Here is a 26,495-nt window from a genome sequence, read left to right as displayed (position 1 = left end):
TTCCCACAATGAAGAGGTGCTGATTTGGATATTGCTTTGCTGTTTGTCAAAGAAGAGGTCTGGAACAAAGATAAAAAATATTTTAGAAGTTGTCCTAAATATATTCATTCTATCATGTCTGTGGTCTATGAACAATATTTACTATAGGCTACTCTAGGAAATAAATATTGAGTTTGGTTATGAAATAACATCACTGCAACGAGCCGGCAATGACTGTGCATAACCACAAGAGGGCAAAACTGCACACCTTTTCAGCTATCAAATAATTTTTATTTATTGTTTTCTAGGCCTGTCACCACTTCTATTACTCCAACCAAGTAGCCCTGCGCGTTTAACAGACCTATACTTATATATGCGTTGTCACAAGTTTGTTTTTGGTGCGACTTAATTGTCAGTGTAATCTTATGGGAAGTACATCACAGGAGTGTACATTTTTGATGTCGTAGGGATATAGGTCATTCGACGACGGAGATATTTTGTTTTTCACAACGTGATCATAACAGATAAGCATCGCAGACACGCTGTGATGAAAAAACTATATTGTCGTGTTTTGATGACGCAATCACTGGGACTTTCCGGGTACGTCGCTCGGGGCTTCTTATCCACAACCCGAGCTAGCTTGGTGTACATGTCATTAAACACAAATACTGCGGCTTCATAACACGACGCAGGACAGTGGAGTAAAGACCGACAGAGGCGATGAAGAAGGGAAAAGGTCCTAACGACGCCGAGAGGTTAAAGTATTAGTACGCCGTTGTCAACAGCGACGGTTAGATTCAGAACCGGAATGTCAACAACGCGGCCCCTCCTCGGAATGAGACGAGTCACCGAGCTAGCCTGCCCGGAGCAGCCGACCAGCAGGCACCCTGCGTCGGCCGGGAGGCAGCAGCAAGAGGCCCCCACCGTGGACGAGTTTACGGTCCTGGAAGATAAACAAGAGGAGCTGAAATGTGCCAAGCCGCGGGTAGAACAGGTTTTCAAGGTAGCTTTCACCATTATTGGTCTTTTGGACCCCACGGGACAGGCGCACGGTAGCAAAACATCACGACAGATATGGCTGCAGCTTAAGGGAAACAGAGACGACGTGTCCAAGGCAAAGGTGAGTTATACACAATGTTATATAATTCATAAACAGTTTGAGTTTCATCTCCCATTGAATCACCAATAGTTTACTGTGAATAGGGTTGTTTTAACAAAAATAATGCGCTGTCTGATGGTACACAAGGCCACCTCATTGAATCATTCATAAGAAAATAGTGAGAGATTTGTTGAGATTTTGACTAGTGAACATGTGTATCACGCATCTCTCTGATTGGCAGCAATCTCTTTTGTTTCACCAGTCTTCTCTCTAGCACTGTGTGATCAATTATAACTGGCTTATGTGTTGTCAGTGGATAGCAGTCAGCAAACAGGCCATCAGTCAAAAAAGTAGATGTTATGAACAGGACACACCAGCCAGGCCATTTCAGTTGACAAATGACTGTTTTAGGTTATCTAAGGGGTTCCAAATAAACACACACAGACTCTCATGTCATAAGATTTTAGGTCAGGGATCCCCACATGAGAAGAATGTTGTTTATGATTTAGTATTGAATTGTATATAGGCTGATAGTTGTGAGTGTAAAACTTGATTACAATAGTCATCTCTATCCATTCTTCAATGGTACATTTAATTGGGATAATTACTAGGGAACTGAATCATAGTGAAATTAATGTATTCCTTATTTTGCTGAGGAGGACACCCACAAACCCCCTCAATGACCCCTGAAGGCTCCCGGTCCATTTTGAGAACCTCTTATTTAATGGTTAGGGTTAGTTAGTTTAAGGTCTGTGAGACGTTTTGAGAATGCTCTAGGCTTATAGCTAGGATAAATAATCAGTGTGACGACAGATAAGACAAGTTGCACCATAGCTGTCCATTTGGCCCTGAGTTGTATTTAGAGATGATGCACTTTTGCAGTCCTGAGTTACACCATAGCTGGCACCATCTCTAGTATTCAAGTTATTTTTTCCTGTGTGATTTCCCATACTAAGAGCATCTTTCACACTTCTGCATCCTGTGTCGTGAGTTTCCCCTTTGTGCGTAAGTCGCTCCCCCTGCAACCAGCTGCTCCAAGCTCTGCCAGTCAACCGAGAACTTGATATGGAAATGGTATTTTCACTGACAGCAGGTTCAACTCATGACTAGGATGACACTGGAGGCAAAAAAGCCTCCCTGTAGGGCTACAGCAATAAGCGCTTCACAACAAGATAGGTTTTCTGTTATTATAATTGTTTATTTTCCCCTTTTTGAAGGTAACCACATGAGAAATGCTACCAAATAATTTAAAATAATCCTAATTGTTATTCTGGTCTCTGTCTTTCTACTACCTGCCACACTTTGTTGGAGCATCAACAAGTTGGCAACATACAGTATAGTGTCCAGTAGCTGGTCTGCTTCACTTTAAGAAGAAGTAACAGTTTGTGACTGTGTTCAGTTATAGAAAGTCTGTATCAATAACCAGTGGCGTGGCCATAGGTCTGCTTCTTATACCTGAATGTTAAATCTCTCATTTTTAGCATATTTTTGAAAACCAACCAACCAGCAAGTAGCTTTTGGATGTTTGAGGCATCCCCAATGTTCATTGAAGCATCACTGAAAAGCCAATAATACATTACAGTAAAGTCACATTGATGACAAACAGGATTTCAGTTCAGGAGAGAAAGGCAGTTTTATTTAATGGGAAGGCAGAGGGATAGGATTGTTCAAAAATCTGTGTACACAATGAAGTCATCAGTAAAGATTTTCCATTTTTGAGGAAGTAAAAGTAATGACATTTTGATATAAAATTACAAGAAAATACAGTTTTTGTCATTTTTTTGGCACAAATTGTCAAATAGGGGGACGATATGAGCTAAAAAGCTGAAAAAGTATTTTTTCATTTGGCGTGACTTTAACTAGGCTTGGGTATTGATAAGATTTTTGCAGATATCATTGAAACAATGAACTAAGTCAATGTGAGAGAACCGAGACATAAGCAGGCTGACTCAGATCCTTGAAAGTAGATGTGAATTTTGGAGCAGATTGATCATTAAAGATGCGACAGGTTACTGTGTGCTTCAGTGAAGAGGTAACTGTCTGAAGAGAGGCATCAAAGAGAATACATTTGTGGTCAGATATAAAATCCACTATGCCAAGAGAGTTAGGAGTCAAGCCCAGGGTGAAGTCCAGATCAAGGGTGTGACCGTAGTTATGGGTGGGACCCACTACATGTTGTATAATATTTAACGATGCAGTAGTATTTAAAATCTCAGAAACGAAACTATTTGAAGGGTCATCAACATGGATATTAAAATCGCCAACCATGATCACTATGGTATTTCAGAAATAAAACAAGTACAGGGGTAGGCCTACATTTAAAATGCTGTTAAAGCCACAGTAAGGCCCCCACCGCGGCCATTGAGCCCAGGGGAGTTTAGAACACCATGATGTGGAGGACACCGTTTAATAAGCTGGGTATGAAAAAAGCTCTGTGTATGGGATGCAATAAAATCATTTAAAAACTCAACTTACTAGATGGTCTAGCATTTAGCAGCTTGGCAAGTGGCACAGTCAACACATTATGGGGCACAGGAGGGCCAGGTTTTGAAATCCGAACTAGAATTGGGTTGCTAAGATTCTTACCAGCTGAAAAGGCAGTAACACAGGTCCTATTATTTGTTATTACGGGAATTTCAGAAACAGTTGTACATTGAGTGTTATAAAGGATCTAATCACAGGTCAAGACCAAGGACACTGGGCTGCATCCCTGACCTCGGCATGGCTTGTAGAATAACTTGGCCCTTTAACTGTTAATTGTTTAAGAAATTGAATCCATTGTTTTGAGAATCCATCAGAGAAAGTAGACCATGGGAGTTTCCATGTTATCACTGCCAATCCAAACAACTGTTGAACATTCTGTTAAATGATGCTGTTTCCTGGTAACGCATCAGCTAACAAAAGTTTTTTTAGTGTAGCGATGCTCGTTTTAAAGTTTCTCTTTTAAAAGAATGAATAAATAACGTTGCTTTGATCAGTCCTATATTGTCTTATCCTTCATCTTATTTTTCTCCTTCCATCCTAATCCGGACCCTTTACAGTACAATTGTCTTCTTATTCCCCGGGGTTACTGTGTCCTCCAGGACCCAGGCAAGACGGTGGTGAGGGACAAGATTTCTGAATCTAGGACACTACTGTAGGTGGTGACACAAGTTAGGTCTGCAGTATAGTATGAGTGTCCTTGGTCTAGTGATGCTTTCATAAATATGTATGACGGGGGGGGGGGGGGGGGAATTGGCCTGTGATCAGTTCTTCTGCCAAGTCAGTCAATCATGCTACACATGAATATGCATCAAGTGGATGGACAAAATTCTAAACACTTCCTAATGAGTTTACATTTCATGGACCCTGACATGCATAATCATACAGTTACAAAAATCACAAACAGAGCTACAAACACAGAAGTGTTTCTTTACAAAATGCAACACACAGCAAAATTTCATTTTTTAGTTTCAGTTTTAGTTTTTTTTTTCGTTGTTTATAATTCCCATGGACTCGCATCTTAATACATCCTCTGTGGTACCAGTAACAAGATGATCCCCAGCCAGAGCGACTGGAAATCCCGACTCAATTAATCGGTCGTTTCATTGCACAAGCCATACCCAAATATTTGAGTTCAGTTTCTGTTTCAAACCTCACATCCTTGTCCATGTCTCTTTTTTTCTCCCTCCCGTCACTGTTGACTCACTTTATGTTCTCAGTATTGAGTCTTTCTTACACATTAATACTAAAAAAAGGTGACACAGTAGCTCCAAAAGCATTTCTCAGTGACGGCACCCACCTAAGGCTGATTCATCCAATCATTTCCCATAGCCAGGAGATTCCCTGAATCAATTAACCCTCTCAGCAAGTGTCACCCAGTGCTCTACAGCAATGAGTTTTTTTTGTATTTGTGCTCCTAAAGTGGAATTTTCAGGAGCACAAACAAAAAACTGAAGGAGTACAAGGTGTGCTGAATGCTTGTGAATGTGCTCCTTTTTAAAATTTCTAGGTAGCATTAATTTATTTTTAGGAGCATATGCCACTAAAATGGTTGTGCTGTAAAACTCTTGAGAGCCCAGTGGAGCCGATGTGCTTTTTGTTAAGGCTTTCAAAAATCTAGCAGTCTGAAGCAAGCGAGGGCTTTCTGAATTCAGCTATGGAAGTCACTGGAGGCCCCAAAGATTTTCACTGTTCAGAAATGGTAGTTCCCCACTCTTTTTATCTTTTCCAATTTTTTGTCCATTTTATTTTACCAAGAATTAGTTTGCCTCTTACTCCGCCTCATGGTTTGGTTTTTCTTTGATGTGTGTGTTGAGGGATAAATTGACACATTTCATGTGTATGCCTGTTAAAAGTGAGAGAGAAGATAAAGAGATGGTGATGGCGAAAGAGTGGAAGTGAATGACAGTTAGTTGGACAGAGATGAGAGGAGGAGAAAGGCTTGGTGACGTGGGAGGCAGGAAAGGGCGGTAATCCTGCAGAAAAAGAGAACTTCCAATATTATGTTACTGTTGCGCTTGAAGTTTATGATGTTGTTCACTGAGAGTCCATTACAGTTTTTGTCCTCTTCGTCCTCCAGGAATATGTGAGGGGCCTGTGTGACCCCGAGCTGCAGAAGGAGGAGCGCTACCCAGTGGACATGCACTGCATCTTCGCCGGTGCCCGTGGCCTGTTCCTGGATAGGCTCCTACGGGACACCAGCGCCGAGGTTCAGGTGCCCGAGCCGGGCCGCCTGCGGCTGTTGGGTCGGGCCGAACCCGTGGTGATGGCCCAGAGCCGAGTTCAGCAGTTTGTGGCGCTCTTCCAGGTAGGGATTCTAGATCGGTGATTACATGCAATCCTACAAAATCTACTGATGGATGACAGGTTGAGATGGACCATAGGAATATGTTGAGAGATGTATTTTTTTTAAATGTGCATGAGGACTTGAGAACTTAATGTGAAAGAAGACTGCTGTTGTAAATGATTACTATGATTTTAATTTAGATCAAAATTAGGTCTCTTGAACAAAAAAAGATGAGTACCTGAAAGTTGTATTCATTTTGTGCTGCAAGAACAAAATATGAAATCTTAAAATCTCACCAATGACACACAAGGAGTTTGCCTAGCTATTAATATTACTATAAGAGCAGTATAATGTTTTGTGGTATTGATACCAGAGCACAGGAACAGATAGGAGTATAATCTGATTAATTAGTAGATTAGAAGTTTAATGATGTAGCCTATCATTGGAGAGGAACAACAGTCAGTGATGCCAGTCTCTCTCTCTGCACTGTGGCAGCCCTGTGATCTATGTAGTGTCCTGTTACGTAAATTACAGACTAAACAGACATGACCCTGAGACATGTAGACCTGAGACAGTACGTCTCATACGACTGGCCCTGAAACGGTACATCTCGTGTATTATCTGTCCCCAAGGCTTGACCTAGGTCAACCAACACATGTACTATACCACAATAATCTATTACTTCTGTAGAATTGACCAATAATTTGAATCTGAAGTATCAGTTTGGACATGCGGAGACCTATGTGGCATGACAACATTTCCACACAGGGCAAGATTACTAGTTAGTAGGTTTTACAGCTTCGTAACAGTGGGACGTTCCACACAACAGCATACTGCTCTTGGTCTTCCTCAGGTGACACCTGACAAAGACCAAGAGCAGTATGCTGTTGACAGGTCGAAACATTGTGTACTGTTAGTGAATTATTCACTAACAGTGTTGTGTGGATCAACGTTTTACTGATGTATTTTCTATCCTGCACCAGCACTAAGGCGAATGTGCACATAGCCCTATGTTATTCAGTACTTTATAACAGTGGGAGCATTTAAAACTACATTATGATTCAGTATGGACTACTGACCACATATCAAAAATGACGCCGTGATGACTGGATGGAAATATTACAGAAAATGTCACCTTGACCTTTCACATCTTTCACTTCACATCTTTCACTGCATAAACATGACTAGTGTTCTTTTGTAAAACTAGCCTATATAGCAATATAGCAACTTGTTAAATCTTTTTGAAAAACTTGTTAAAACTTGCAAATATAAGCAAAAGATGGTTATTAAAAAAAATTAAAGCACAGTACTATACAGTACAGCACACCAAAAACATGAATCTGTCTGTGTGTGTGTGTGTGTGTGTGTGTGTGTGTGTGTGTATGTGTTATCCAGGAGAAGCGCAGTCTGCCCAGTGACAGGGAACCAGCAGTGAAACGGGCGTTCAAGTCGTTCGTGGAGGAGAGGGATGATAAGTACACTATGGAACTTCTGCTGCTGCCCAGTGCGCTGAAGGAAGAGTTACTGGGATTGGCACAAAGCCCCACTAGCGCAAACACATCCACCCTGGTTTGTGTATACCTTTTCAATGTGATTTATTACAGTGCTGCATAATGATGGTGTCCAGCAGAAACCTTGTATCCCCAAGTATGCCCTTTTGTACCTGCAGCAAATTAAGGAAACAGTCGACTTCTACCACAGGTAGTTGGGTTTCAGAACCTCACAGCCAAACCATTGCGTGATTTCACGATGCATTATAAAACATTAAATGAAGATTAGGTGTCCCTAGTGGTGGCTGGGCACTGTGGCCATGCCTCCAGGCATGCACACTTCAAAATGTTGAACTGCCAATATGTTTTAAACCCCAGGGCAAAGTATGGTCCTGTGTCTATGGTCCAGCCCAATAAAGTACAGGTCAAGTCAGGTTTATTTATTTATCCCTTCCATCACAAAAGCATGCCTCAAATGACTTTACAAATAACAAAGTCCAAGTACTGTGTAGTCCCATGGTGCATTCTGAATATAAGAAAAGGACTGTGGGAGTTAGGGTTAGTGAACATTTGCTGCTAAGGTATGGATATTCACAGTTTAATTTAGATTTTCACAACAATACGTTTACATCCTTTTATTAATTACATGCTGCAGTACAAGTATAAAAAGGATTGACATGATTTGTAGGAAATGGTTTTCTCAAGTGCTGTGAACCATGACGAAGTTTGATAGCTTCCAAGTATCGGAAGTATTTCACCCCTGACTGACCTGAATTTACCTATTCATGACCAGGCCACAGCAACAGTACCAAGGGAAAGTGCATGCGGGTGAGGGGAAAGTAAGCCAGATTTCTCAGTTCCTGCAAGGAGTTTTTGGAGATGCATACTGACACTGACAGTCAGTTTCTGTACAGTAGGTCAGAAGAGTGGGGACATGTTATCAGTGGAGCCATTTTCATCCATGGTGTGCTAGTAACATAAAGCATACCATGTGCTGTAATTCCCCTACTTTAAGAACCAGTGCTGTAGTATCTCATGTTGTGTCTAATGTGCGCTGTTCTTTTCTTTGCTCTATCTGTGACGGCCTGTATGTCCTTGGCTGTGTGTACCTCAGTATCAACCTCATCGAGACAGGGTCTTATTGTTGTTCTTCATGTCGTTTTTTTCCCCCTCATTGACACCCATGTATTTTTGAAATTTGATGTTATTCCATGTATTTTCAAAGGTTTGGCCTGGTCCCAAGGTCATGAAACATTTATATAACAGGGTGTCTGCAGGTCCTGAAAAAGTCTTAAAAATCTTAAATAATATTATCTAAACATAGGTCTTAAAAGGTTTTAAATACGATTAAACATTCGTAAAAATGCTGTGATTACTGTTGTTTTCCAGTGACAAATCAGCCCAGTCACACAGTTTATAAGTCTACATTTGTTGTCATTTTCATGCTTCAATTTTGAATTTGGTCTTATATTTCATTCTAACTGGCATTATAAAGGTCCTGAACAGTCTTACATTTAACTCACAGACACCTTTGTAAAAGCTTTATTTAGGATACTGCTGCTACTCGCACCTTACTCTCGGCATCGAGGTGATTGCTGTTGTGTTTCCACACCCAGGCCCACACACAGGCTCAGCATAACCATACATCGCATCCCAGCCTGGTGGAGGCCGACCAAGACCGCTCACAGAGCAGCACCCCTGTCACAGAGCTCTCCAACCGCATCCTGGACACCAGCTTTGAGGAGAAGGGGACTGGGCCAGCATCTGCTAGTGGAGGCAGTAGAGCAGGAGGCGGGATAGGCTTAGGCCCCGAGGCTGTCCTCCTGAACGGGGTTCGGCCCTCGCACAAGCGGCGCTCATCTGAGAGTGAGACTCGGGACACAAAGAGACAGTACTCTCTGGAGCGGAGGGAGGAGTCGCCGGAGAAAGAGAGAGATAGGGAGCGGCAGAAGAAGGACAGAGAAAGCCGGGTGGGCAGCAGCAGCTGTAGATCCAAAACCCCCTCCGCATCCTCTTCGCTCTCCTCCTCGGCAAAAGCCAACACAGTAGCGGGTACGATCATGCTGGACTCCAACGAGGGCGTCTCGGACGACGGGGAGGCAGTCAGCCCAGAAACCAACCTCCGCTGCTTGGTCAATTTCTTCAGGTGATGATCATAGTATTATGCAATGTTGGGAGTGTTGATTATTGGTATAATAGAGCTATTTAACAATTGCTTGTTTTTGAAAACACTGGGTCATGTGGAAAATGGGGAGTTGGTGTTTGCTTTTTAATTCTGCCTATTTTGCCTTCCAGGCTTTAGACAGCTTACTGTATGTGTTTTTTTTGTGTATTCCACCATGTTGATGTATTAACATTGCATCTGGGCTTTGTCACTGCACAATGAAGACATGTTAAAACTCATTTTCTTCAGAACCATGGGTTACCAGCAGGAAGTGGTGGAGCGCGTCGTCAAGGAGACGGGGCAGACAGAAGATACCTTCCTAGTCCTGGAGAGGATCGTCGAGGAAACCAAGCGCTGCGAAGAGGGGACGAGAGGAGGGGAAAAGGGAGGAAGACTGAACTCTGCACGCTCCCCAGAAACTCCCTCCACCTCCTCCTCCTCCTCCTCCTCCTCTTCCTCTACAGTCTCTCGCAGCAGAGAGAAGGAGCGTGGGCTGAACAGAGCGCTGTTAGACCCCGGCAGATCTAAAGAGAACATTAAGCCCAGCCAGCATGGCGGCTACAGTAACGGCCTGGGCCACCGGAGACAATGTAGTGGCAGTGAGACCAGCACTCAGCAGGTACTCCACACCCCTGGAACGTCAGTGATGTCACTCATTTGAGTGGACGAATGAACCGCGAGCATAAAGATGGCGGCCTCTCGGTTTGATATTGTTTCTGTCCTTCCTGTCCTTCAGTGCAGCGTGCCAAAACATAAACATCCAGTCTAATAATCCACTTGCACTGCAGGATGCGTGGGAAGAGCAAATGACACCAGTCCAAGGCCATTTTTAAGTACCTGGCTCACTTTGAAAGTTTGAAATGACGCTAAAGAGTAATATAATGTAATGTAGAGTGAGCTGCTTGTGGCTGCAAGATACATTTCAGATAAATAATACGGCACTTTTTCATCTTATCTTCTAAATCCTCTCATTTCGTCTCATTCTATCACCTCATCTCACACTGACATTGCTTATATCTTACCTCTCGTGTCACCTTGCCATCTTGTCTCATCTTCCCCTTTCATCTTTCAACTTCTCTCATCTCATCGGTTTATTCTACATATCAAATCATCTCCAGTAATTTGCCTCATATCTTATGACTCATCTCACTGGATCATAAATTTCCTTTCTGTTATTATCGCAGGACATGCCATCACCTCATTTCATCACTCATGTCTCATCTCACTTTCCATTCGCCTCTCATCACTTTAACATCTCATTACACTTTAATTTATCAGATCGCATTTATCTCACGTCATCTCATTTACTGTACTTCATCGCTTATATCTAATCTGCGAAGACCACAATAATAGTGATAACGCCACTGATCAGATTTTGATGAAACTTCAAGGTGCATGTAGTTGCTCCGCTCTGGCATTTTCAAAATTACACTGATTGGCCGAAGGGGGCGCTTCAGCATCTCTTTAATTGTACGTTGCGCACAATAGACTCCACTCATTGGATTCTGACAAAACTTCGGAGCATGATATGTTTCATTCCTCTGTTCCGACATTTTCAAAATTACACCGATTGGCTGTAGGGAGGCACAACAGTGTTTGTTTACTTGTTACAGATTGGCCCAAGGGAAGGGGTGCCTGCATTATTTGTGGGGGTTGACATGTTTACTTGTCTTTCCAAGGGGTATGCTCTGGATTCATGTATGCCTGTGTATGGGTATTAGCATGCATGCTGTTTTACTCCCAAAATAAATGAAATCATGTCAAATTTGATTTCAGGCCATCACCATCAAGAGGAGCTCCAGCGCTCAGGGAGGGGCAGGGAACTATGAGGTCATCACCATCGACGACGACGACGATCTCACCGCCACTGATAACCTAACACCAGGTAGCAGGTCGTCCCGGATGATGGCGATGGAACACCTGGACACCCAATCCGGATCGAGAACAGACTACTTGGCACGGGGAGGGGGCGGGCTTTCGCAGAGGGACTACCTTTCGAGGGGCGGGACTCAGACTTTAGGAGGACCAATCAAAGTGGAGAGTGTGACAGCGCTGCGCAGCGCGCCTCAGTGGCTGACTGCCACCACCACCTCCTCGTCTTCTTCCCCCAATGTAGGTATCCCAATAAGGTTGGACGTCTCTGCTAAACATGCTGCCATTTCTCTCCATATTTATTCACTGAGTTGACAAGATTGAAAACACAATTTGTCTGTTTCAAACTATATCCTTGCTGATAAATCATCTCTACTTGTTGACTAGATATTGAAAAATCATCTCTACTTGTTGACTAGATATTGAAAAATCATCTCTACTTGTTGACTAGATATTGAAAAATCATCTCTACTTGTTGACTAGATATTGAAAAACAAGCACACATTTTTATTTTTGGAGGAAATTGACGAACTTCAATAATTAGTAAGCTAAAGCTGGGCCCAGTTGGCCTTGTAGTGGAAACCAGACAACATTTATCTTTTCGAAAACGTAGAACTGAGGAAGGAAGGAGTTTTAAATCATGGAAATTATCCACCGTCATCATCAGTCATCATGGAATTTTACATTATGACTAGGAGGGAATCATCGTTGTGAATATCCGGTAATCATATTGTTGTTGCAGTCAAGAACTAGATGTCGTAGTTGCTGTCAGTTGTTGTTGCTCTAAACTGGCTATTGTTTTTTATGTCATCATGACTCAAGTTCCTTGTGTTGCTAATGTTTTTTACAAATGAATCTGTTATTGTTCTGAATTTTAGCATTCCACAGTTGCTCACCACCTCCTCTTCTTCCTCCTTCTCAGTCAGCTGACCCCATCTCCCGCCCCGCCGCTTCTTCCTACCAGACGATTGGCCACATGGGGTTTCATGGGGGCGCAGCCAGGGTTCCCCCGGCCATTGACCCGCCGGCGCCCCCGGTAACCGGCCTGGCCCGTTTCCATCAATCGCTGAGGACTCCGTACACTCTGACGCTGCCAAACGAGCCGGGACGCCCGGAGCTCAGACACATCATCATAGACGGCAGCAATGTGGCTATGGCGTGAGTTTACACACACACACACACACACACACACACACACACACACACACTACACAAATATAGACATACATATCACAGCTATTGTGATGACAATTATAATATTGTTTCAGTGGTGTCAGTTCCCACACCTACAATACATATTTTTACCGTGTTCTTCCTTTCACACATACAAACCCATTACTATTCCCATCATCATCGCCGTCATCATCACTTAAGGTAAGACACCCACTCACAGTCATACTCGCTAACCAAGCACACCACCTCTTACAGTACGCAGCCCCCGGCTACACCCTGTGTCGTGCGTGGGTGCACTAGAACTGAAAGCCCACATATTCATATAGTGTTGCTACTCATCGCTGTGTGTGTGTGCGTGTCAGAGCGAAAACAGCTGTATCACCAGTGTGCGGTGCGGGGTGTATTGTGGAGGTGTTTTTAAGAAGGAAACTGCTTTTCCAGTAATACTCTCTCTCGGCTGTAGTTTCAAAGTTTCAGCTTCAGCCGGCGATTGCAAAACGGTGACGGGCATTTGACTCGGTCGATCGAACGCAAGAAATTTCGTGTACATGTGTGTCACAAGGAAGGAGTTACTTTTTTCTCACTCTTTGCTGATCACTTGCCTTCCCATTCTTCGTCCTGAATGACCTTCTCATGACCTCTCGCTTTCGCAACCACTTCCTTTCACGTTCTCTCAGTCTCTCTGTCTCTCCCTCCCTCTTCCCTCTCATCCTCTCTCCTTACCAGAATTAAGCGTGATCAAAAAGCCCAGGTCTTCCTGTGGCTGTGGAGGGCAAGAGGATGTACTACTACTCTTTGTTCCCAGAGGATTTTATGACGCTTGTGTTTGCTGGGTATTGAGAGGCTGTCATGAGTCAGTCTGTTAAAACCATGATATCCTTTTATTTATCTCCATAGCTCACGTTTTTAATACCCTGTATTGATTGCAATACAATACAGTAATTTGACCTATTGTTTGACTCTGTGCTGTAATACGGTGAGACTCCCTGGACAAATCTAGAGTAAGTCAAAGACACCAAAATGTTGCGTAGTGTTTCAGGGGTTCTATAAATCCACTTTGTTAATCACCTTTTGTTCTGTTTTTTTAATCAGGAAACAATAGCCTTCGTTGTTTGAAAAGTGCAGCGGTGACATTTCAGCTGTTAACTGATTTCATGGTCAGCATGTGTCCAGGTTTTGCAAAGTCATTACCTTAGAGATATCTTTCTCTGTCACATTATACCTGGGTTTCCACAGCTCTTTACTGAGCTCAGAGACTTCTTTCCTTGTCAGGTTATGTCCAGGTTTCCTCGGTGATTTTGCTGGTTGCATAATCTCTTCCTGCTTCCTGTTGCGGTGTCATTCATCACTTTCTCTTTCAACAGACTGCGGAACTTCCCTTGAGTTTGCATAGCAGCCCCGACCACAAGCTGAAACTATCTTGTCCTGTATGTCGTATGTGTGTAATTACGTGTGTTTCTGTCTGTTCGTCTCTGTTTGTGCTCTCCGTGTTATGTTTATGTGTCTGTGGCATTCTTGTGGACCCAGTGTTGTGTAGTGATATTGATACCACAGCACAGGAACAGACAGGAGTCGATCTGATCAAGGTTTAATGATGCATCATTAGAGAGAAACAACATGAACAAAGTCAATGATGTTGGCCTCTCCCTTACTGAGAGAGATCTGTGATCTACACAGTGGTGAGTTACACAATGACAGGTAGTAGGCTACATCCTTCAAATGATAAGACATGGCTTCCGTATGTCACCACATGCCTGATAGCTGACGTAGCGATTGATGCCCATAGATGAATGGCTTTGTAGCACGAACATCAGGCACATCCTGAGATTAGGTCGACGTGGCCAACTAGGTCAGTCGTATACAATTTCACACTAGACGTACACACACAAAAGTATGACCCATGGTAAACGTTTGAGTGTTTATTCTTTCTGTTCCTCCACTTTTTCTCTTTCCGGACATCCTCACAGAACATAATTCTGTAAACTGTAATTATTGGGACAGTGAGCTCAAGTTGTTCTGTTTTTTTTAACTAAGGTGTGAAAATGTAACTTTAACACCTTAGCTGCAAGTTTCACAATCCTCTTCTTGTATTCAGAAAGAACTATTCCATCTACTGTCTTTTACCACTCACGTCAACGTCTGCGGAAAATCTTTTGTTTTTGTTTTTTTAGGATGTGTGCTATTAGAAATGCATATCTTATTTACTAAAATGTAGGACTTTTTGGTCACAGTTGACAACCATGTCTGACGTGGATTATGGCTGATATTTCCACTTCTATATTTGACATTGTTTGGGTTTTCTAGCTGTAGAATGCAAAACCACGAATGTGCTACGAGACTGTATAGAATCTATACTTATTGTTGGTGTTGTTATTGCTGTTAGTGTTTTAACATGGATTAACATTGAGCCAGTAATCCACTGTTGACGGATTGTTCTTCTACCTCATCCATATTAAACTATAGTGGAATCAACAGCTAAAAAGACTAACTTTAGCTTGCTGCCGTAGCCCTTGGGCGGGGTGTGCCATGAATGGTGGGACCCACGTGAAACATCTTATTTTGCTCGAAGACCTAGCAAACATTTCGTGCCGTGGGACTGTGGGAGTTGAACGTGCGTCTCTGCTCGACCACAGCTTGTGCGAGGGCAGATTGCTGATCAAGATTGTAACCAAGCACACAGGGAAGTAGCCAGCACAGACACAACAGAGAGAAAGAGAGGCACATGACACGGAAGTTAGACGGGTCAGAACAGAAGCTCCCCTCAGCTGCCATCAGAGAAGCATGGAGGCAACATTTTGTCCATTTATACTGAACAAAAATATAAACGCAACACTTTTGTTTTTGCTCCCGTTTTTCATGAGTTGAAATAAAAGATCTAAGACTTTTTCTATGCACACAAAAGGCTTATTTCTCTCAAATTTTGTTCACAAATTTGTTTAAATCCGTGTTAGTGAGCACTTCTCCTTTGCCAAGATACTCCATCCACCTGACAGGTGTGGCATATCAAGATGCTGATTAAACAGCATGATTATTGCACAGGTGTGCCTTGGGCTGGTCACAATAAAAGGCCACTCTAAAATGTGCAGTTTTATCTTGAAAAAAGACATTTATTAGGCACTGAACTATGGATCTCATATGACTAGGGCTACAGATATGCATTTTTTGAAAACCAGTCAGTATCTGGTGTGACCACCATTTGCCTCATGCAGTGTGACACATCTCCTTAACATAGAGTTGATCAGGTTGTTGGTTGTGGCCTGTGGAGTGTCGGTCCACTCCTCTTCAGTGGCTGTGCGAAGTTGCTGGATATCGGCAGGAATCGGAACACGCTGTCGTACACGCCGATCCAGAGCATCCCAAACATGCTCAATGGGTGACATGTCTGGTGAGTATGCAGGCCGTGCAAGAACTGGGATGTTTTCAGCTTCCAGGAATTGTGTACAGATCCTTGCAGCATGGGGCCGTGCATTATCATGCTGCAACATGAGCTCTGGTGGACATTCCTGCAGTCAGCATGCCAATTGCACGCTCCCTCAAAACTTGCAACATCTGTGGCATTGTGTTGTGTGATAAAAACTGCACATTTTAGATTGTGACCGGCCCAAGGCACACCTGTGCAATAATCATGCTGTTTAATCAGCATCTTGATATGCCACACCTGTCAGGTGGATGGATTATCTTGGCAAAGGAGAAGTGCTCACTAACACGGATTTAAACAAATTTGTGAACAAAATTTGAGAGAAATAAGCCTTTTGTGTGCATAGAAAAAGTCTTAGATCTTTTATTTCAACTCATGAAAAATGGGAGCAAAAACAAAAGTGTTGCGTTTGTAGTTTTTGTTCAGTATAGTTCCGTGTTTTATTAAATTCTTTCTCTAAGAATTTACATTTTCAAAATACATTTCATAGATTTTCCCCACACAGATTTTGTAGGCCATAATGATGACTAGTCTAATAAAAAGATTCCTGTTATTTTGGCTGTGAACCTATTACCCTTCCAGAATCCAGAATATATTAACATTTTCCCACAGCCCAACAACCCTGATTTTGAAAAACACTTATGCTGATTAACAGTGTTGATAACAATTTACATTTTCTCATATTTGTGTATGCTACAGCCTACTTACCAATAGCCATCTCTGCTAACAGTAATATTGCTCATCTAGCCTCAAGATGCATTTTGCAATGACATTGTAAAATTCTCTGATAGGAAAAAAACAAGGTGATATAACAGCCGTGTTTCTCTGCTGCTCAATGATTTGGGCAATAATTACAGAAGTTGTAACTGAAAGCTGCGACATGTATTGCAACATTGAGTAGGCTGTGATATCAGATTTGACACACCAAGTCAAACACGTTCCCTGCAAATAATGCTGTTTCCTTGTAGATTGGTCGCCCTAACAGAAAATGAGTTAAATGCTGGGTGATCCTCCACAAAAATCCATGAAATCAGTTTGGGTCTCAAGACACATTCCTTTTGAATAAGAGTTTCCCTGGAGAATGTTAGAACAGTGCTGCTTTTACAGATTTATCAGCATTGGAAAGGCAGATCCCTGGGTCTTACCCTAAGGTGATGATACACTGGCAGCTTTTTGAGGCAGTGGTGAGAGGCAGTGTTGCCTGTAACACAAATAAAGAACAGCAAATAGGACAGAATCCATGTAGGTGACACAGCGAGTTGCAAGAATGTACCGGCAAAAAATAGCCAGGTCCCTACTGTTGCCAAACGTGCTCGCTGACATCGCCTTAGGATGTTGCTCGTGTGTTTCGCCGTCTAAAATGGCAGGTCTGTGGCTAGTCGCAGCCTGCAGCCAGCTTCCTGCATGGTGAGTCTGGCTGTTCTCAGGGAGTTTCTCTTCTCAGATGGTGTTTGTTGTTTGTGTTGTCTTGTGGTTTTCTGTCCTAGCTACCCATTTGTCTGGCTGACGCGTGCGTATGGAGCGCGCGCGTCACTGCTAACAATCTGGGTCGGCTGATGGCGTGACGGCCGATGCGTGCGTGTGCTCTTCTGTAGCTAGTAGCACTAAACCAACGCTTGTAGGAAGCGCTCATCATGGCTTGTGCTGTTGCTAGGAGACCGGTGAAACCCTGTGTGAAGCGCAGCGCCGTCCTGCGAGAAGTTTAAATATTCTGGACTTGTAGCATTTGCCGCTCAGGGTGATGAACACATGCTAAGCTCTCGGCGCTTTTGTGAATGTGCATCAGCGCTTCCTTTCCATTGAAAATAATGAGAACAAGACGTCAGCGCTGTACATAGAGGTTCACAGTCAATATGCAGCCTTATTCCTCCTCACCTGTTCTCTTTTTCTTCTCTCCCCTCTGTGTCCTTTTTTTCCCTCCTCTACTCACGGCCTGCATTCGGTCCTCTCATATCAAGGCATAGTACTGGCTGTGGAACCCTAGAATCATTTTCTTTATCTGAAACCACTCTTAATGCCTTTACTGTCATCACATCTCCCTCTCTGTCTCTGTGTATCACATCTATTTCTCTCCCGTCATGGCCCTCATTGGTTCTCCTCCTGACGACACATGCTGTAGTGCCGTCAAACATATGTCTAACATCCCTGTCTCTCTTTTCCCCTCATCCCCCTCTCTCTAGTCACGGCCTTCATCGGTTCTTCTCCTGTCGAGGCATAGCGCTGGCGGTGGAGATATTTTGGAGGCGGGGCCACAGAGAGATCACAGTATTTGTCCCGCAGTGGCGGCAGAAGAGAGACCGATTCACGACAGGTACGCATGCTGGATGTGTGTGTGTGTGTGTGGGTGTCTTGATGGGTCGGGGGAGTGGCAGATTTTATTTCAGGCCTCAAAGTAATAGAAAAGGGGCTGAAGAGATGCTGCTCTGTGTCTGTGTGTGTTAATTTCTTTCCTTTTCATTTATTATAGAGCAACACTTCCTGAACCAGCTAGAGGACCTGAGGCTGCTCTCCTTCACTCCCTCCAGAGAGGTGTGTGGCCAAAGGATCTCCTCGCACGATGACAGGTATGTACACACACACACACACACACGGCATCCTGAACCCTTACTCAAGCCTGACATCTTGTATAGTAGCGTGGCAGTCCACTCATCTTGAGTATTTTCATATTAAGACAGTAGGAAGGCAGCAAGGGGAGCAGTGGGGGAGACACGGGAGATTCAGGCGGGGACCGGTGGGGGAACACATGTGTTTCCAGAGGCAGGGGGACTTAACCACTCGCTTATCTCTGGGCACTTTGGTTCCATTATGACCGTATCTCCTCCTACACAAGTCTGTGACACAGCCCCCACCGCTCTCACCCCTCCCAACACAAACAATGAAATCACATTTTCACAATAGAGATGAGTAAGCTAACTAGTCTGATACCTCTACTAAAGAGGTAGTGTATCATGATTCATGATCAAAATACTGTAATTATACGGCTGTCATTTTTCGGGGCAGGAGAGTTTTTGTTCCAAATCAGAAAGTACAGGCCGGAAAATCTCAGCACCTGATGAAGTAATCATTGAGTCACTGGTATTGATCAGCAACCCAGTCAAATCCCTGCAGTTGTATTATTGTCATTTTGTTTTATGGGGCAAAGAAAAACGTACTTACTTCCCCTGAAATTGAAACGTCAATTGCTGCCAACTCATCGTGCCTCAGCAGGCGAGGGGTTTCCCTCCCACTGCATTCCCCTGATCTGGGATCTAGCTTGTGACCTTTGTACACAGGGAAAATTCTGAATGTTTAATGGCCAATAGTTGTCAAGCATCAAAGCGGCAGCAGTAATCTGGATCAGTTGAATAAGATCTTTCATGTACTATTTGTGAGCGATTGTCAAAGCGCCACCCCACCCACTCTGTCTCTCTGTCTCTCTCTCTCTCTCTCTCTCTCTGTCAGGTTCCTGCTCCACCTAGCAGAAAAAACAGACGGGATTATTGTAACCAATGACAACCTGAGGGACTTTGTGGAAGCCTCGGACGCCTGGCGGAAGATCATTCAAGAGAGGTGATTACGTGCTGTGTACACACTGCTTACGCACTCCTTCACTCATACACACCATGAGCCAACTTGTTGACTTTGGAAGGTCAACCAAGACAGGTGATTGGCGGGCTGACTAATAATGAGAATGCATTTTATCTGCAGTTAACATTAACAGCCAATCTCACAGTGCTAAAAGGGAAGAGCAATAGCGAACAAAACCCAATGAACAGATTAACTTACAACAAAAAAACAGCCAAAACAGCACTAAAAAAAATAAACATTCTATCACTAATTTGTTGTAGTGCCCCCAAATCGATTGTTGATTGCAATGCATAAGAGTTGTGATTTTGTATAGGAGATGAGACCCCAATTTGGGGTCTCATCTCCTTGTGCGGGGCAAGACAGACATCTGTGGCTGAAGTCAAAATATTACTTTATCCTATATATCTTTTTAAAGATACATACATTTAGATGAAGATTGCGTTTAGTGTAATTAAAAAAAATGTTGGTGCAGAACAAAATTACTCAGCAGACACTTAATTATATGGGATATGTAAATATAGTATGTATAAAATTTCATCTTGCAATTTTAGGTTAACTTGTTTTGATTGATATGAGGGCTGTATGAGAACTGCTAGAAATATTATAGCACCTCACTACAAATTGATTTGGTTCAAGTGTGTCTACATTTTTTGTATATATATATATATATATATATATATATATATATATATATATATATATATATATATATATATATATATATATATATATATATATATATATATGTATGTATGTATGTATGTATGTATGTGTATGTATATATATATATATATATATATGTATGTATGTATGTATGTATGTTTATATATATATATATATATATATATATATATTGATGCAAGGGGGTTAAGGCTCCAGTCAAAACTGCACAGACACACAGCTACAGTATACGTATACAGCACTACATGTGTCATATATGCTGTGATGATGTGGCGCCCTCTAGGGGTAGCTGAGGAGATCAATGGTTTCTGTCATGATTGAAGTCCTAGCACCTTCGGCAATGTGTCTCACTCACTGTCACAACACTTGAAAAATTGCTCATTTCCCAAGATTCAATAGTTAATTGCCATATCAACCAAGTTGTTAGGAGTTTCTCTTGTTGTGCATCAGGACGTCAGATAAGCATATACTTAGACGTCTATACAATGCCATTACCTTCTATACAACAAAAAAATATAGATTTTCTGTTTTAATGCTTTGGCATTATCACACTATTACAATAAAGCTGTTTGGATTGCATTGAAATGAAAAGGTCTTTATTTTACTTCATGAATTAGTCTTATTTCTTTCCCTTCTCCCCTCCAGGTTGCTTCAGTTTACGTTCGTGGAGGACCACTTCATGATCCCAGACGACCCTTTGGGGAAACATGGACCCCACCTAGAAATCTTCCTGCGCAAAGACAACAAGTAGGTTTTTTTGTGTGTGTGTGCACGCAGGCATGAAGTGAACTGTGACTTTATGACTTCACTCTTTGCCATCTCTCACACTCTCTCTCACTCCATCTCTTACTCTCTCCCTCTCTCCCCGTCTTTCCCCCTTTTTTTTTTTCCCTGTCAGGAGAACCCCCATCACTCCCCCCCCACTGAGACCCCCAGACTTCCGTCCCTCTTCCCAGCCGCAGCAGCCGGTCTACGTCCAGGCCCTGCACTCCGCCCCGCGGCCCCCCGCCTCCACCCCTCAGCCCCGGCACCCCGCCTCCCTGATGCCCCACCCCCCGCCGCACTGGCCCCACTCGGGACCCCCCGAATGGCACCCGCCCCGCCGCTCCCCCTCGCCCTCGCCCGCCCCGCCGCCCCAGCGGTCGCCGGGGGAGACGTCGGAGCTGAAGAGGAAGCTGTACGACATCTTCCCGGACCAGAAGCAGCGGATCGACCGCATCCTCAGCGACAACCCGTACATGAGAGACCTGAACGCGCTGTCCGGGCTGCTGCTGGGATAAATGACTGTGGCGCGCACACACTGTACATACACACACTCACACATACATGCAAAGGTATATACGTATACGCATAAAGATAATTTATTTTGCCATCTCTTCCAGCCTGCCAGTGTACGGAGTGTTTGCCCAGGTGGAGGACACAGAAAGGTTTTTTGTAGTAAAGACTTTGATCGTCAAACAAGCTGCTATTGGCAAAGACTTATTTGTAGGGACAGTATGACTTTTGTTCTTCTGTCTCCCCCTCCCCCTTTGCTCTCTAATTGATTTACCTGAACAACACTGGTGTCCACACAATCAAAATGTTACTCATTTGCATAAATTCAGCCATTTATCCGAGCCTGAAGACCATGGCTGGTATCTGTCAAGCAGCAAGGTCTCTAAATTATTCAGGTGTAACAAAATAGTCCAGTTCCTTGACGGCAATGCAGAGGATTTATTTATTTATTTTTTTTGTTTTAGTAGGCTCAGACTCAATAGATACTGTCATGTATCTCTGAGGAGACCAGCTCGGAGCCTTTTCGCTACACGATTCGGGACATTGGCAGGTTTCGCATCTTTTTTCAGCACACCAGTGATGTACGTGTTACGCTCTGGAACTGAATTTACTGCCGGGCAATATCAACCGACTGAACGTGATATCAGTGAGCAGTTGCGTTCTCCAGTGATACGAGTGACAGAACTCTTTAAGACGCAGGGCTTTGGGAGTGCTGATGTTGAATGATTCAGCAGCGCAGTTCATCTTCAATTCCTGAAAAGTATACTTGTTGGAGATCAGAGTTTTCATCAGACAGCACTGGTGTCCTAGATCAAGGGGCTATTTCAAGAAGCATGCTTAGATCCCTACCTGTTCAGGGTCATTAATGTCGGCCAGGCATCCCAAAAACCCCACACTTTGACATTTGTCACAACCTTTATTTGGCATTTATCCAAACCAACAAAAAGGACTAGTTTCAGTTTTGCAGCCAAGCACATAAAGCAGCTTCCTGAAATAGCCCTATGCACTCAGGCCAACACACAGGCAACGTTTTGAGGTTGTGTAGCTGGGCAGTTGTGACAACCACTAGTTCAGTTCATTCAGTTATAGCCCGATATATGTACAGTATATATCCAGATTGAATTCACCCCATTTGTCAATCCCTAGTCCTATTGAAGGCAATATATCCTTTCTACATTCCCTCAAAATGTTGCCCATGTGTCCTGGCCTTTACCTCCAGTCCATTGCATGGCTGAGTCCAGATGCTGCTTTGATACACTATCAATTCTCCCAAAATTTTTCTTAGTATTTTCTTGAATCAGAAATTCAAAAATTCTGACTAAAGAAAAAGTGGTTTAAAATTCATTTTAAACCAATCAACAGCTTTTCCAATCAACAGTCTTGTTTTCAAAGAATTGATCCCATCGCTAATAAATTACTCTAGAATTGTATTTTTCTGGGGAGAAATCTGTCATTAACAGAAACTCCAGCCTCATAGTCAGCAGAGAGATGATTGTGGATTTGAGTATCAGCACCATGACCCAGCCACCTCTTTTCTCATTTATGACTTTTTTCTGTTAGCTCAGTGTTGCTTCTAAATAACTGATGTTCACAAGTCATCTCAGAGAAGAAGTGCTGGAACTCAGTTGCTGGAAGTTTGACGCCCGGTCATGTTGTGTTACTGAACATCACATCAGGAAGAATTGGACATTTGGTGGGAATTATTCCCAGGATCAGGTGTACTGATCAGATAAATTGTGAAACAGTGTGGTCAGGAGGATTTGGTCAGTATCAGTACCAAAGTGTTTGTTTATTTTATTGTTATGAGCCCTACATCTTCAGGCAATATCTATTTCACTCCATCTGGCTTAGGGTGGGAACAAACACTACAAGATTTAGCCTTGGTTGATTTATTTGGTGAATGTGGTCACAGTTAACTGACCCACACACATTTAGAAATGACACATCATAGCCAGGTTTTCTAGGTTGGGGTGCTGTGAGAGAAACTTAACACATTTTCTTTGGTTAAATTTGTAATTTGTGTTTAATTAATAACTAAATTGAATACCATTGAAGTTGATTAACCAATAGTGTAGTGATCGGTTTAATTGGTTGGATGAATCTGCAGAAAGCTTGTAGTGTTTTTACCTGAATACACCCGGAGAATGTGGGCAGGCAGGTTCCCCAGCTTGCATATTTGATGTGCATACAAAAATTAATATTCTTCTCCTTGTAAGAAAAAAACCTCTCTGCACAAAAACTTTACAAGGTGTCAAAAATAAGTTGTGTTCATATTTGCTATGTTGCTGTTGTAATGATTGCTGAAGGATTTATTTTTTCTCCTTTTCTTTGTTGTATTATAATTTGTAATTCTTTTGTGTATATCTATTACCCTTTGTTGTAAATATGAGCATTTTTTTTGGCCACAGTGCACATATGGTTTTATGTATGTGGAAAAACTGCAGAAATACAACAACTCCTATAAGACATTCTCTCTGGTGCATGGCTGTACAGGTCTACTCTACTTCTCCTCTGTCTTTCTATCCAGGTCTTTGAACCATGTTGCATGGGCAACATTTTTAGGCAATGTACATGGGCAACTTTTTGCCAATAACTGTGAGAAACAGCTGTCAGAAACAGTTTCCCATGATACTTATGTGCATTTAGACTGCTTGATGTTTCATGGTTGCGGTTGCTGTCAATATGGTGGAAAATCAGGCAATGGGCATTTCTGCTTTCCATGCCTTTCTGCTGAGGCATTGCCTCTGAATACTGTGTGCTCTTTAATTCAGCACACCCTTGCCCTTGAGACATTAATCTGATAAAAACATCATAAATTCTACTTTACAAAAAACGACTGAAATGATTACAGTTATTCTGTATTTTTGAGAAATCACAGTTTTTTGCATCAAAAATTAGTTTTATATCAAATATGAGTTTCTTAATTACTACTGCTTTCCACTCAACTCACCCACAAGCCTTCTTCTTCTTCTTTTCTTATAAATTTGTGCTTGTGCACTCTGTGTCCTGATGGTTACAGCATGTAGTCGATAGCACTGTGTGTGGTCTGTGTATACATACATACATACAGTGTATATATAATATATAACTGCACCAGGCAGCGGGACACAGAGGCCTGAGATATTCCCACATCATCCCCAGCTGACCTGGAGTAATGTGGGATGTGATCTGGCTCATCTGATCTTGGAAATCATGATTCAAAAGATGGCACCACTCAGTGATTGAAGCCCCATCCATACACTGGACATACTGGGTCTCGGGATACTTAAATGGTTTCTTGGCACCCTCAGTGTGAATTGGTAGTGCCGTCTCCTTTGATGATCCCTTAAAAAACAGAACACATAAATGGCAGGACACATCTTCTTTGCTTAGGTGTGGAGAGTCATCAACTTAAATACAGTTCCAATTGTTCAATGTTGCACAGTATAATTCATTTCCTTTAAAGTTTTTTTGTTTGACTTAATTCATATCACTGGCGTTCATTTACATCATGAAACCAATGGGAGCACAAGACATGTTGCAGGGTATTGGGTGTGTAGTGAACGCAGCGTACAAATGGATTTAAAGGTGCTTCATGTAGTATTTTTAAACATTAATACATCATTGTCAAATTCATTGACACCTTGGTATAATTACCGTAAACAAATGAGACTAGTCTGAATTGTCATCTATGTGATCAGTTTTGTTCTATTTACAGTAACCACTCCTGTCCATATTGCAGGCAATATTGCCCATCTTCATTGCTTCATAATGTTGCCCCTATATGGTGGATTGAATGTGAGACCAGAGCTGAGACTGTGTTGTAATCAGCCACATTCTTCCTTTCCTTAAAACTGTTCCTTGTAACCTTTCCTGTCTTTCCTGTAAAAAAAAAAAAGACATTTCAAGGAAAACTAGCAAGGAAAGTGTAAAAGATAAATTATTTTCAGAGTCAGAAGACGGTCTGAGTCCAAATTGTATTTTATTTTATTTTTTTCAAATGCTTTTGTGTTTTGAGCTTGCTTAACACAATAGAATAAGACATTTTAATGGTCCAAACGATTCAGTTAGATGCCACATTCGACAGGCTAAAACAAGCATTCAAAAGTACACAAGGTTTTCTCATTCAAGACACTGAATGCATTTCTTACCAATATGGTGCATCAGCACAAACATCACCCATTGGTTGCGGTTGGTGTTTGGTTCAGATTTAATTCAGCAGCTGGTATTGATTTACCACAGTGGGCTTGTGCTGCTGCCAGGGAAAACCCGTACTAAACATTTGTAGATTTGCAATCAAAGATAGCATTTTCCATTCACAAGTCACTTGACCTGAAAAGCTTACAAAACAGATGTATGAATGTAACCCTTGAGTCCACTTGAGGAAGTTTTCCTGCTGAATTCCAGTTTTTCTACTTTACTTTTCACCAGTATGATCCAATACATGCGGGAAAAATGCAGCGATTGGAGTTCAGTCCCATACTGGCTCAATCTTTTAGAATAAGGCATGAGCTGCCAAATGACTCATCATACACAATATGTTTGGCCAGTGCACACACACAACCATTATATGATATAATGGCTTCTCACACTGCCAAAGCACGCATAGAGCACATTACTATTGCAAAAGCTGAGAGCTAAAGGCTGTCTTTGACTCTTTCTTACACTGTTTCTCAGTTGCACAACACCCTGGCATCAAATTCACACCTGCTTTGTCACCACAGCGAGGTCCGAGTCACTTCTGCAGGATATTCACTAGGGGTCAGTGTGCGCTAAGCTGTGACCATCAAACTAAAGAGTCTTTGTCAGTTCACACTTGTCCGCTTCACCAGATGTCATACCTACCGTCTGCAGCCGCATCACACCCCTCATAGTAAGCAGGTTGTGCTTCAGTTGGCGAGGCAGAGCAGTGAGTGAAAGTGACAGAGTGTGCAGCGCCCAGACAGATACTGGAGCAGAGGGGCATGTTCTGTATCTTATTCAACAACACGGCTACGTCTCTGTTGCATGTCCTCTGCCGCAAGAGGGAA

At 42.6% G+C, this 26,495-nt stretch overlaps 1 protein-coding gene across 1 annotated transcript; it reads left to right on the top strand.

The window, feature by feature from the left end:
• The first annotated feature begins 659 nt into the window (after positions 1–659).
• Positions 660–25,409, top strand: n4bp1 (nedd4 binding protein 1). Its single transcript, XM_071905800.2, has 12 exons — positions 660–1,099; positions 5,640–5,867; positions 7,242–7,415; positions 8,953–9,482; positions 9,750–10,119; positions 11,277–11,612; positions 12,295–12,530; positions 18,144–18,274; positions 18,431–18,527; positions 19,405–19,512; positions 20,857–20,958; positions 21,110–25,409. The coding sequence occupies exons 1-12, from the start codon at positions 788–790 to the stop codon at positions 21,489–21,491; spliced, it is 3,006 nt and encodes a 1,001-aa protein (XP_071761901.1). The 5' UTR covers positions 660–787; the 3' UTR covers positions 21,492–25,409.
• The last annotated feature ends 1,086 nt before the right edge of the window (positions 25,410–26,495 follow it).

Source organism: Centroberyx gerrardi, chromosome 4 (genome assembly GCF_048128805.1).
Source record: "Centroberyx gerrardi isolate f3 chromosome 4, fCenGer3.hap1.cur.20231027, whole genome shotgun sequence".
Taxonomy (NCBI): domain Eukaryota; kingdom Metazoa; phylum Chordata; class Actinopteri; order Beryciformes; family Berycidae; genus Centroberyx; species Centroberyx gerrardi.
This window is presented reverse-complemented; position numbering and strand designations above follow the sequence as displayed.

Coding starts and splice junctions, on each gene's coding strand:
- n4bp1 (XM_071905800.2), top strand. CDS start 788: ATGTCAACAACGCGGCCCCTCCTCGGAATGAGACGAGTCACCGAGCTA. Junction 9,483..9,749: donor TGCTTGGTCAATTTCTTCAG/GTGATGATCATA, acceptor CATTTTCTTCAG/AACCATGGGTTACCAGCAGG. Junction 19,513..20,856: donor CGGAAGATCATTCAAGAGAG/GTGATTACGTGC, acceptor TCTCCCCTCCAG/GTTGCTTCAGTTTACGTTCG.